The sequence below is a fragment of the Mus pahari genome, chromosome 6 (genome assembly GCF_900095145.1).
Source record: "Mus pahari chromosome 6, PAHARI_EIJ_v1.1, whole genome shotgun sequence".
NCBI lineage: Eukaryota > Metazoa > Chordata > Mammalia > Rodentia > Muridae > Mus > Mus pahari.
This window is the reverse complement of record NC_034595.1, coordinates 81,689,306-81,702,342: the sequence shown is the minus strand read 5'-3', so window position 1 is coordinate 81,702,342 and position 13,037 is coordinate 81,689,306. Positions and strand designations below refer to the sequence as shown.

Here is a 13,037-nt window from a genome sequence, read left to right as displayed (position 1 = left end):
TGAGTTCTAGTCCGGACTTCCTTTAGTGATAAACAGCAACATGGAAGTGTGAGCTGAATAAACCCTTTCCTCCCCAGCTTGCTTCTTGGTCATGATGTTTTGTCCAGGAATAGAAACCCTGACTAAGACAGTCATATACACCATTTCACCTCTTTCTACCCACCACGGTCACCTCAAGGTTCCCGCATGGATGCTATCCTATTGCCCTGGGTCATTCTCCATCTCCCCAGAGGGACAGTGGCTGGGACACAAGGTGAGCGTGAGCTGTCCCTCCCAAGCCAGTCCCCTACTCATATCACACATGGGCCACCACACGGCATCTTTCAGCTTAATTTTATTTCCTCTTATAAATGGGCACAGCACAGGGAAATGTTAAAAAACAAAAACAAAACAAACAGAAAACAAAACAAAGCAAGACCTGTCCTTCCCAGGGGTGGACGAGAGCCCATGGTAGGGATGGACCAGGCCTTGGTATCTTTATCCATCTGACCCTCTCCTCCTTTTCTTATTTAAGTTTTGGCCATGAACTCAGGACAGGGTTGGTTAATAAACAGGTTATAGGGTGAGAATGGGTAGGAAAAGCCTGGGGAAGGGAGGAATCCCCTGATCCTGGTGGCCCAGGGGCTGGGAGGGCTCTGTACAGGAGAGAGGATGAACCAGTAAGGGTGAGCGGGGGACACTGTCTCAGGGGGCTCTCTGGAGCCACACTGTCTACGAAAAGTATTTACATGCATTCACCACGCCGGGGCCAGGCATACCCGAGCACCCAGAGGGCCCCGGGGAAAAGCCAGGCCATCAGCCCCTCAGATGGTGACTCCAGAGCCCAGTTTGGGCCTCTCTGTAGATCTGTACAGTGTGGGCTTCTATTTACACACACCAAGGCTGGGGAGGCACATCCCAGGAGAAAGCCAGAATAGCCCAGGGAGCCCCAACTGCCCTGAGAGCAGCGTTGGCTCTGTTCTCTGTGACTCGAGCCCCAGTCTGGAGGCCTGATGGGTAGCTAAACCAAGCCCAGGGGGTCTGGCCCCAGCATCCTAAGCTCTTGCTGCAGATCTGCTTGGCCAGTCCTGGCTGTCACCCACATGCCTCTGGCAATCAAGGGGAATCAACCTTACACATAGAGTCCCTAGTCTGGCCCCCAAGAAAGACAAAGCTTAGCTCTTCGGCGCTCTGGCCCCAGCATGTCTTACTCTCTAGGGAAACCAGGGCCCAGAGAGGTCCAGGACACATCAACTCCTCTGATTCAGAATGCACTGTGCTTCCAGGCATGCCGGCGTCCTGAATACCTTCCCAGGAGCACTGAGGTGTCTCTGGACTCCTTTGGGCAGGCTCTGCATGTACCGCACTGTTTCTGGGGCAGGGTGGGAACCCCGCACCCACATTGCACTAGGAAGAGTTCAGTTCCCCCTTGGAACTGAGTTCTCTTAAATCGTCCTGGCCTCACCGGGCCAGCCCAGTTTGTCTGGGCTGTTCACACCATTAACCTTCAGGTCAAACGTCATGGCCATAAAGCCTAGGCATTGGCCTTGGGGCCCGAACCCCATACTTAAGACCCACTGCCTCTTCTCTCAGATGCTGACACATTAAGAGTGCTGGTATCAGGATGCCAAACCCACAGCCCCAGGTCCAGCGCCACCCTGAGATCTGAGAAGTGAGCCCTAGCCCAACACAGAAGCTGGGGCCTCCTGCCCTGGTCCCAGTGTCCCCTTGGGCTGAGTATCTGGAGGCTGCCTCGCCCAGCTGCTGAGCCTCTTTCCAAAGCTCTAGTCCCCAAGACTGCTGCTTACCAGGGAGTAGTGGGCGGGTCTGGGACGCTCTTCTCTATGCCCTACCCAGCCCCTGCTGCAGGGAAGATCTTGGCCAAGCTCCCTCCTCCATGTCTCATGAGCTTAGGATGCCTCTCATTCCTCGCCCCCACTTAAAGACCTGGCCGACTGGCTTACAAAACTCTCAAGTCCCATCAAGGGAGTCATGGAGGTCTGGAAGACAGAACAGAGCCTGACAGGGGGATACCCCCCCCCAACCCCAGAAAGACAAGCTGTGCCAACTGCCCAGGTCCTGTTTCCTTGCCCAGATGTGGCTCTTCAGTCTGCCCAACTCTGCTGTCAGGGAATCTTTAAAATGAAACAGAAAGAAACCGTGTGGTCACCTGACTGAACCTGGGACGTGTGAGAGATGGCGGAGGGGTGCTGGCCAATCACTACCCAAGCCGTGTCCCTTTGGTGCTGAGAGCTCCCTCGGCACCCCCCTTTCAGAATGGTGACCCCCCACATTTAAAATACCTCTGAAATAGCCCCACTTCTAAGGACAACAGAGGCAGGATGGTGGACTTGAGGCCTGTGACACCCCCGTCCCCCCATCAACGATTCTCAGGGCCTATAGCATTGGGATGGGCCTGCTGGGCTATGGGTTCATCTGGATGTAGCCAGAACTGCCAGGTTGCCTGATCAGTTGTGTCCACAGAGAGGACCCAGGGTGGGTAGGCCTGAGGATGGCCTCCCCAGGCCAGGCCAGGGCAGGGCAGGGCAGGGCAGGGGACACAGAGGGCCTGGGCGGAGCCCGCCCTCACAGGCACTTTGGAGACATGTGTCCTGGGAGGCAGAGACAGCTCCTGGCTCAGAGCAGAAAGGACAACCCACACAGCCCCTTGGTCCTGGGAGACCCTAGCTCCCTTCTTCCTTCAGACTTGGCTGGTGGAGGCTAGCCCCAAACTTCTCTGTGAGCCACAGTGGGGAGGGAGAGCCTGCATTATCTGGGTGGGCTTGTGACTGATGTCAGCTGGGATCAGCCTCAGTGTGGCTGGTATAGGTGTCATGGTGGGGACCAAGTGGAATAGAGTGACTCTGGGGGACCCAATATGGGCTGATGCCTACAACTCGGTCCTGCCTTCCTCAGTGACCCGGATGGTTAAGAGGAGCCAGATGCAGGACCAATGTGTGTAAAGAGAATAGATTGGGAGGAAGGTGGCGTGGTCGCCACTGGAGACAATGACAGTGGCCTACGTGGCAAAAGCGTCAGGATGTCTGAGCACTGCGTGAAGGTGGTGCGTGTGTGTGTGTGTGTGTGTGTGTGTGTGTGTGTGTGTGTGTGTGATGTCTCCCTGGCCGGGTGTTCAGGACTGGGTATATTTTTATCTCCTGTGTGAATGCATTTTAGGATTCTAGCAGTGGTTGACGGAGGTTATTTGACATCCCCTCTCAGGAGGGGTGCTAGACTGGCCTCCCTTACCACTGGCTGCCCTGTACACTGAAGGAAGCCCTTTCCCTGGGAGGCAATGCAGAAAGAGGTGCAGCCTGGGGCCGTGTGCATTCGGCAGGGGGGAGGGGGCGGTGACCCCATCATGAGCTCAGGCTGGTGACAAAGGAACACCCTCCAGTCGAGAGAGGCCTCGGGGCAGCAGCTTGAGGCCGCAGCATCTGGGTGATTTTGAATTGGAGGGCTAGATGTACCATGTATTATTGGTTCTAGAAGCCAGCATGGTAGCCTCTGTAGCAAGAAGAGGACATCAGCAAGCACTGTGGGCCATCTTAACCCTGGCCCTGCCCCTGTTTCAACCAGCAACCCAGGGCTTCCTTCCTCTTGTCCATGGGACACAAGGTCCTGAAGCCCCGGGGCTGGAGGGAATGGGACCAGAGAAGGGGTCATAAGGGCACAGTCTGGGGCAGATGGCGGCACCTCTGCTCCTTAGGACAGTCTGTGTTACGCTAGCAGCCTGAGCAGAAAGAAGCAGGGCCAGACTCCATCCCAGGCCCAGGCCCAGGCCCAGGCCCAGGATCAGGTCCGGGACTGCTGCTGGGGCCAGGGACTGGGCACGGCGGAGTGGAGGCTGCAGGAGGCACTGTGGCTCTGCTAAGCGTAGAATTCCTCCTGCTTGTCAGGCTTCTGGTACGTGACGCTTGCCTGCTTGGGCTCTTCCAAAGTGTAGCTGCCTTCGTCCTTCTTCTTCATGCGGTAGATGAGCAGCGTGACCAGGAAGGCAGCGAAGAGGGCGCCCACCACCCCACCTACGATCACGGCTGTGGAGAAAGAGACAGAAGTCAAGGCCCAGAGGCAGCTTAAAAGGTTGGGGGGGGTGGTAGCAGGCTAGGGATCCTCCTGGACCTGGAGTCAGAGACAGAATACCAGTAAGGACAGCGCTGGTACCACCTACAGTCCCCAACTCCTTTCCAATGGCTCAGCAATGACTCACATCCCTAGGGTGGAGGCAGGTGACCTGGTCCTTGTCAGTATCAAACGTCAGATGCCTCACTTCCTCAAAACTATTAGGAAGGGAAGGCCCCTCCCCCACACTGCCAGACCACCACCCGCTATCTCCGAGAGGAGATGGGAACCTGGACAGGAGAGCCAGTTGGATCCCAAGTCCCACCAGGGTGAAGCCTTCAAGGTCTTAGGTCAAGGCTGGGTTAAAGGTCAAGCCAAAAGACAGGTCAGAGATTAGCACCTACGAAGAAAGGTCCCATAGGGTCAACTGGAGTGACCCCCCCCAAAAACAAGGTTCCTAAGTCAGAGTCTCTGGAGGGGTCAGAAGGCATAAAGAAAGTTCTAGAAAGAGAAGAACAGAAAATGAAGAGAGGAGGGGGGGTTTCAGACTTTCTCCTCCTGCCTTGCCCCAGGCTTGGAGCCTGGTCTCACCTACGAGCACCTCCTTCCGCTCCAGTATGCTCTTCTGAGGGAGCTGGGCGGCCGAGCTGCCTGAGTCAATGGCATTGTCGTGGAGGCCAGGGCCTGGGCGGGCACCCTTGGGCAGTGCCCCCAGTGGAGGTGACGGCTTGGCCGCGGCTCCTTCCACAGCCACCACCTCATTGGCCGTGTCCGGCTGCGTGGTCTCTTCTTGAAGCTCAAAGTCCCCGCTGGGCCCCCCACTTACTGGCACCTCTGGCTCATCCTGGATCGTGGTCAGCAGGGACTCTGGAGTTGGGGTCTGCAGAAACGGTAGTATGACTTGGGGTTAGGTACTCCATACACGCAAGCCTACATCAGGTAGGGCCAGCACTGTCTCTGCAAAGAAGGGATTAGTATCCCCAATTTACAGAGTGGTAAACAAGCTCAGAGAGGTTATGTGACTTTCTCAAGGACACCCAGCTAATACATGGTGGAAGCAGAATTAAAATCCAGGCCTCTCTGATTCCAGTCTGCACTTCCAATTACTGGACCTCGTATTGCTATTCTCATCCTGACGACATCCTGTCCCCATCCTGTGTCCGTGACTTCCTCTCCAGCTGCCTTAGAACAATCTTGGTCGATTCCTGTCCAGGAGCGCGGGGGGGGGGGGGAGTTGTCAGGGGTCTGCTAGGCCTGGCTCTGTCCTTACTTATACTACGCGAGTATGTCCTTTCACCTGGAGGCTGGTCCGTGTGCAAACCTGACGAGCATGAACTGGTATCCCCAAAACAACCCAGTGACCAGCAGTGTCTGGCTCCCCACTGCAGAGGGGAGAGCAGCTGAGCAGAGGGACTGAAGCAAGCCTGTGGGAGCTGCTGAGAGGTGGTACACACAGCTGCTTCACGACGGAGAGGCAAGGGTGAGCCTGAGTATGGCAAGGCCAGGCCCCAAACCTCCGACACCTGCTTCTGTCTCTGCTTCTGCTTCTAGGCCACACCCTGCCATTGTTTCTCCTTCCTGCAAGGCTCCTTCTCTGAGGGGGAGGGCCTGGGCATGTGTCTTACGGGACTGGCTGGGGCCGGAGAGGGTCTGCAGGGCTCCAAAGTCTGCTCCTAGGCCCTAAGGTCCCTGCGGGGTTGAAGGCCCGCTGCTTTGAGCGTCTCCATAGTCATTGTGTCCCCTTCTGGTTTGGTGATAGAAAAACAGTTTTTCCAGCCATGGTCTCATGTGGCCCAGGCTGACCTAGAACTGGCTACAGAGGAGAGGATGACTTTAAACTTCTAATCCTCCTGCCTCCACCTCGCAGGTGCTAGAATTCCAGGCATGTGCCACCACCGTGACTTTCCTGTGCACATACATGGTGCAAGCAAGGCACAGGCCAGGCTGCAGTCCCCTGGAGTCCCTCCACCCTCATCACGGTCTTTCCTTCACTCCCTATGCCCTACTTAGCTTAACCCTGGCCCCCTAACTTCAGAAACTCCCAAGCTTCAGGGGCCCCCCAGCCTTAGGAGCCTTAAGCTCAAGGGGGCTCCAGCCAGCCAGCATTTGAATCCTGATTCAACTACTACCTGAGGAACCTAGAAACATGGCTTCCCCAGCCTCACATGTAAAACGAGGTGATCAGTCAGCATGCCTGGAGGGGGCTAGAGACGTATCAGTCAGCATGATGGGCGGGATCAGGACGGAGAAGTATTCAGGGACTGTGCCCAGCTCTGGCTGCAGCCAGGTGTCTCCCCATGGCACCCACTCAGTCACCCTCAGGCCATGACAATGACAACCACCACGGAGCAGCTGGCTTGTGGAGTGTTCCAGAATTCTAAGAACTAAATGGTCAGGAAAGACCATGTGCAGACCACGCCAGGCCTCTCTCCCTGTCTCTCTGTCTCTGCCTGTCTCTATCTCTGTCTCTCTCTCTTTGAGACAGTCTTATTGCGTAGCGCAGGCTGACCTGAACTTGCAGCAATCCTCCTGCCTCAGTTTCCCCAGTGCTAAGATTACCGGGGTGTGTACCTTCTCTGGTCTTCCCTTCACAGATAAAGAGATGAAGACACAGACAGCACCAACCGCCTGCTAATGTCTTAAGACGAAAGAGGAAAAAGGATGGCAGATGGCTGAAATCCAGGCGGACAGCCTCTTATTTACACTTTTCTTTGTTTTCCTAAGACAGGGTCTAGCTCTGGCCATGCTGACAATCTTTTAATGTTGCTCCAGGACATGAATTCCCAGTCAGGCACACCCACCATTCCCCAACTGCACTCCACAAATCCACCTAATTGGTGCCTTGGCTCAATAGCAGCCATTACTCAGCTGCCCTGGCTCTCGGACCTTCCACAACCCCATCCAGAGGCTCCCACTCAGCACACACACTAGGCCCACCTTGCCTACTTCACCCCTGGCACCTCCTGGTCCATGCCCAACCCACCTCTGCCCACGCTAACCCCTCACCCACTGTCCTCACCTGAGCCACCTCCGTGGGTCCAGGAGCGGTGGTCCCCAAAGGCAGGGTACTCCTCTCAGCAACATCAGGCTCCTGGGTGGTGACTGGCCGAGGAAGGGCTCGTGGCCGCGAGGTAGCTGTGTTGACCAGCCTAGGCGTCGGGGCCTCCGTGTCCAAGGTAGCCACAGTAGTGGGCGGTGAGGGTGCTGCTGGGGTAGTGACCTTGGCTGTGGCTGCCGTGGTCAGAGGAAGAGGCAGCATTCCCTGTACGCCGGTGGTCCTTACGTCAGCCGTGGTGGCCGTGGCAGGGGGCGCCTCAGGAGTGCTTGGGGCAGTGGTGGCTGCCGTGGCAGGTGCTGTGGCCATAGTTGGGGCCCCTGTGGTGGTGGCCGCGGTGGTAGATGTGGTGGTAGAGATGGTGGTAGCTCTCTGGCTGGGCTCTTCCACGACCTCTGTGACCTCTGTCACCAGCAGGGGACTGGTGACTGGTTCGGGGCTGGGGTGCTCAGAAAGGAGTTCCTCAAACGGGGTGTCCACGGGCTGGATGCCGGTCGTGGGTAGCATGGCAGGTGTGGTGGGCGCAGCCAGGGCCATGTCAGGGATGAACCGCATGGCCGTCTCGAGGCCGGACTCTTGCTCGAAGTCTGGGGGGATGGGGAAAGGAAAGCTCTGGGGAGTGGGTGTTCCTTACCCCCAGGTCCCCAGACAGGCATAGCCTTCTCATCAGGACACCCCACCTCACTGAGCAATTTCCCCAGGAAAACAAGAGAGAAAGGGAGAGGTGTGAGTAGATGCTAGCCCGTGCCTAGCGCCTGCCCTGACTCTGCCTGCCAACCCGAGGCCTAGTGACTGCTGGCCAAAGCCTCTGGCTGGGATCCATCCACTCAGGGTTACAGGAGAGTGAGGCCTGGCCGCGTGAGAAGGGCCAGACCCAAGGACATGTCCCATACGAAGTCATGGCAGCAGAGACCCCGAGCCACCCCACCTTCCACGGATCACCAGAGGGGATGAGGCCTTCCTGCAGAGCCCTTCCCAGGCCACGGGGACAGCTCAGGGAGGGGTAAGATGAGGGAGTCAGATGTGAGAAGAGACCATGGCCAGGGAGGGTCGAGAGCAGGAAACAGTGACATTTTAGAGGAGGGCACCAGGATCCTGAGGAAGAGGCTTAAAGCAGACACCGGAGGGAGACTAGAGGCAGAGCTAAGTCAGGCAGCTCAGGAAGGGGCGTGAGCCTGGACCAGTGGTCACACACCCAGCCCCTGGCTGGGTCCATCTCAGCATGCCCTCAGTTACCAGCTTCAGGACCATACTGACTTCCTGTGCTCACCTCCCAGAGCCTTTGGGAGGAAGGTTAACTCTTCAGCAGATAGGAATACGGGAGTGGCAAGGGGGTCAGAAGTCACTCAGCTGCTTGATGACAAGGCCCTGACAGAGCTGCAACATCTACTGTCACCCTGCCTGGCCCACTGTCGGCTAAAGACAGAGCCAGCAACCCAACCCCAGGCCCCTGAAGCCCATTGTAGCCCTACCTCAACCTGAGCTTCCCCACTATTGACGAACCCAAAGGGTCACCTGCTCCAGATGGGACCAAAAAAGACATCCCTGATGAGGACATCCCAGGACCTTTCAAATGTAATGGGTGCAGAGCTGGGAACACTGACTGGCTATCTATGTTTATGCAACAAGCCATGGGGTAGGAGCCATGGGGCAGGAGTCACAGGGAAGGAACCACGGGGCAGGAGCCATGGGGCAGGAGCCATGGGGAAGGAACCACGGGGCAGGAGCCATGGCCCAGGAGCCATGGGGCTGGACACAGACCCATACTGCACATACAGACACAGGGACAAGAGTCCTGGGTTCTGAAGGCTTCCCTAACCTTCTCCCTACCAGAAAGCTGCTCTGCACCCTCCTCCTTGAGGTCTTGATCTCCATACAGTGGCAAGACTCATCCAAGTGACCTTAAAGGCTCCCGGGTTGGTGCTAGATACCAGAGATGGGCAGGGAGACCTAGGGACTACTTACAGCCAGAGCCTGACCCCGAGTAGAGGTCATCCAGTTCATCATCAGGAAACGAGTCGTCATCCCCTGAGCCCTCAAGATCCACCGGCCTCTCGAAGTTCTCATTGCGCCAGCGTTGAGCCTGGGAGGGTGCAGACACGCACAGAGCTAGGCACCCAGGGTATTGGCCCGTACCGGCCCAAGAGACAGCAGGCGCATTCGTGGGCAGAGTGGCCCATACGTGCTACAGAGAGCTGGGCGTTGGTGGAAGGCCACTTCCCACCTACCCAAGGCCACGGTAGAAAAGCTCTCCCTTACCTGCCAGCTGCCACTAGGGACCACCAGCTGCCAACCCCCCAGCCCCAGCCACGAGAACCCCCGCAGAGGAGAACGGGCTCAGAGCATGCAGTGCTGAGCTTGAAACCAAGACAGGTCATTTGCACACTAGATAGGTTGTTCACTCTGTTTGTGCATTTGGTAAACAAACAAAAATGGTTCCCTCACTATCCTGAGGTTGCCCTGGTGCACTGCAGATTCAACACAGGTCCACCATCACCTCTGTGTGAACAGTACCCACAGACAGGATCCCACTGGGGTCTCAAGATAAGTGACTTTAGGTGGCAGCCACCAGCCCAATTCACAGAAGAGAAAACCGAGGCTCTGGTGCCCAGAGGGCTAGGAGTGAAATGAGGTTTGGGATCCAAATGACACCAAAAACTGGCAAAGGCAAAGAGATAGTTTTAGAAGACAGGCATGAGTGTTGGAGAGGCTGAGGACCCAGGAGAGAAATCGCAGAATAAGGAAGGGAAGGGAGAAGGGGACTGTCCATGCTGAGCCAGCCTGGGCTCTTCCTAAAACAGCAAAGTTAGCTCCCGCCCGGCCTACCCCACAGTATATGCACACCCAGCATTGGCACAAGCCCATAGTACTTCTGCTTCCAGCTGGCTTCTCCAAGCGTCTAGCTCCCCGGGGCTAAGAACCCTTCCTGGTCAGAAGCCGGCAAGCCTGGAGCTGGTGTTCTCAGCTCTAACTGTGCAGCCCTCCTGGTAAGTCCACACTTGGAGCCAGCACTAAGACCCTCAAAGGCTGGTATGTAGACTCCCAAAGACTGCCAAGTGGCCTCGACTTGCCGCCTGACTTCCCCTGGCTGTGGTCCCCCTTCCCCAGAGCTTTGAGGGGAAGCTCCTGGTATTAGGATTTGAAGCCTAGGGCATTTACAACCAAAACCCAAAACTGAAAGAGAAAGGCATCCTAGGCAAGGGAAATTTAATACACCCTGGGGTTGGTCAATGCAGCGGCCTCTCTTGGGCTGGCCCTGCCTACCCTGCAGGTTCACACAGCACAGCCTCTGGTCACTCTGCCTGCCCCTTTCTCCCCAAGCCACCTCCAGTGTTACATCTTTTGAAAGGCATCCTGTGCTCCCAAGTCATGATGCCTGAAGCTCACGAGGAGTTTGCGCTGAAGTACCAATGTTTAGGGGCTGCTCCCATCCACCATCGACTAAGATGCTCCACGGTGGTGGCTGCCCTCCCTGTCTAGCAAGGTTCCTGGCACCGAGGAGGCTTAGGATGAATGATTTGGAGTTAGGATCTGGGATGGCTAGAGGTGTGGCTACAGAGTCACCAGGCTGGCCACAGAGGGCCCAGTGCCTCACCAGTGGGTGGGTGTCTTGGGGGTAGTGCCTGGGCGTCTGCCCCAGCTGGCAGTGGGGAGCCCTGGAAGATGTATGAACAGGGGAGGAACTAGACTGGCGCAGCACTAGATTTACATTCAGCATCTCACACCCCTGCCATTCACAGACCCTTCTAGAATTCATGCAGAGCCAAAGAGAGGCTCTTAGTACTGGCTTCCTGCCCCTAGCCCCCAGCACCTGCTCCAGAGCCCCAGCCAAGCCAGCCAGGGCAGGGAGCCAGGAGATGCCCCTCATACAACACACACACACACACACACACACACACACACATACACACATCTGGAAGTAATGAATTAATCAGTATTTACTTTATACCAGTGAGTCATGGGGTGGAACAATTAGTGTAATTGCCCCCATGACTAATCACTGGGTCCTCCTCCTTTGTAGACATCCCCCGCCAGCTCCCATCTCTGCCCAGCCCACATTTCCCAGGTCCTGGGCTGCAAGAGTCACATCTTCTATAAGCTAGAATCCTGTGGGGACTTTGGGCATCTGTCCCTCTTGTTGTCCAGCCAGTAGCCCAATGTCACACAGCAGGATGGGGGCTATGCAGGGACCTCTGTCTTCCTCTCCTGCTTCAAAGGAACGTTCTAAGAGATCTGTCATTCCAGGGACCCAAAATAAGAGTGAACACAGGAGCTGGGCAGTGGTGGCGCACGCCTTTAATCCCAGCACTCGGGAGACAGGGGCAGGTAGATTTCTGAGTTCAAGGCCAGCCTGGCCTACAGTGTGAGTTCCAGGACAGTCAGAGCTACATAGAGAAACCCTGTCTTGAAAAACCAAAAAACCAAAAAACAAACAAACAAACAAACAAACAAGAGTGAACATAGGAACCAAAATGGGGACTCCTCAAGGCTCCTTAGTGGTCAAAAAGGGCTTGTATAAACCCTGAGACAGCTTCAAAGCTACAGAGACCCTGCAATTGACACAGCCAGAGACATAGGCATGCACCAACACACACTCACCTAGAGGCAGCCATTGAAGGCAGCAGACTGGCATGCCTTTGGGGGCGTGTGAGAGAAGTGTGTGTGTGGGGGGGGTTTCCATGCAGCTCTGAGCTCAGAAAGAAGCATATAGCCTCTCATGAACCCACCAGCCTCCACTCAGGTAGCACTCACCTAGATACTATTCATCCTGGCTCAGTAGCCATTGACATGACAACGGTTGCCATGGCAACCATATTCTCCATTCGAAGGACCAGGAGCTGCAGCTCCCCACAGAGCTGGAAAGTGTGTGAGAGAGGGAGATGGGGAAAGATCAGAGGACAGGAGGGATGGAGAGGGGTAAAGCCAGAGCAGGCAGGGCTGGGGAGAAAGGGAGGTGAGAATATTTGAGGTGGGGCTCACATCCCAATTTAGTCTCACTCATCGGAGGCTGCTGGGGAGGAGCAACCTTAGCAATTTCCCCACCATGCCTCCACCAGACATCCTTCCTCCAGAGATGCCTGGACAGGGCGGGAGGGTAGCCCATAGCCCAGTCACCCTGAGGTCACCCTGTAAGTCTGAGGAGGAGGAAGCTTGCAGGACACTAGGGATGCTGGTAGCTCGGCTCCCAGGGGACAGCCTTCAAGGTGGCAGTGAAGAAAGCCTTAAATGTCACGGGGGGGGGGGGCACAGACAGTATCTCATCACTGAATGGCATCTGAATTTGCCTGACTTCACACTTGAGCACAACTGTTTTTGTCACCCCCTTAAAGAATAGAGAGTTCTAGTGCCCTGTTGGCCTCTTTGTCTGACCCTCTCTGTGGCTCTCCACTGAAGTGGTCTACAGCCCCCTGTGACTGAGCAGCCTGCACACACCCATGCCCCAGCAAGTGACTGAGAGGAGATATAGCCTAATGTGCACCTACACAAACTATACAATCTCAGCACACCCCCATGACACACACATACCCCCCCAAATACACAGTCCTTTGAACGCACACCCAAGTATACACATACATAAACATACATGTATACACACCCCAGCACACACACACAACACATCTAGACATATGTGTGTGTGTGCATGCATGTTTGTGTACGCATGTGTGTGTGTATATATCCATACATCCCAGTGGACATATACCCTTCAGTAATACACGCATATATGCACATACATATCCAAATGTACACTTGTGCACACATACATACACACACACACACACACACACACACACACACACGCTCCTTCACACTAACACCTTAGCAGACACACAACCCAATGGACGCAGTTAAAAGCAGCATTGACAGACCCCGAGGCACATGCCCAGTACAGCTTACCATGGGGTGTGACAGCACAGTCTTGTCCCAGCTGTGCACATACCTT

General features: G+C 55.8%; 1 protein-coding gene across 1 annotated transcript in view; it reads right to left on the bottom strand.

The window, feature by feature from the left end:
• Positions 1 to 320: 320 nt before the first annotated feature.
• The window catches only part of Sdc3 (syndecan 3), a 33,269-nt gene continuing 20,552 nt past the window's right edge, over positions 321 to 13,037 (bottom strand). Inside the window, exons 2-5 of the mRNA XM_021200193.2 lie at positions 9,062 to 9,179; positions 7,061 to 7,683; positions 4,633 to 4,921; positions 321 to 4,016 (exon numbers count right to left, since the gene is read on the bottom strand). Coding sequence (XP_021055852.1) covers positions 3,850 to 4,016; positions 4,633 to 4,921; positions 7,061 to 7,683; positions 9,062 to 9,179 — 1,197 coding nt within the window. The 3' untranslated portion in view covers positions 321 to 3,849. The remainder of the gene's footprint in view (positions 4,017 to 4,632; positions 4,922 to 7,060; positions 7,684 to 9,061; positions 9,180 to 13,037) is intronic.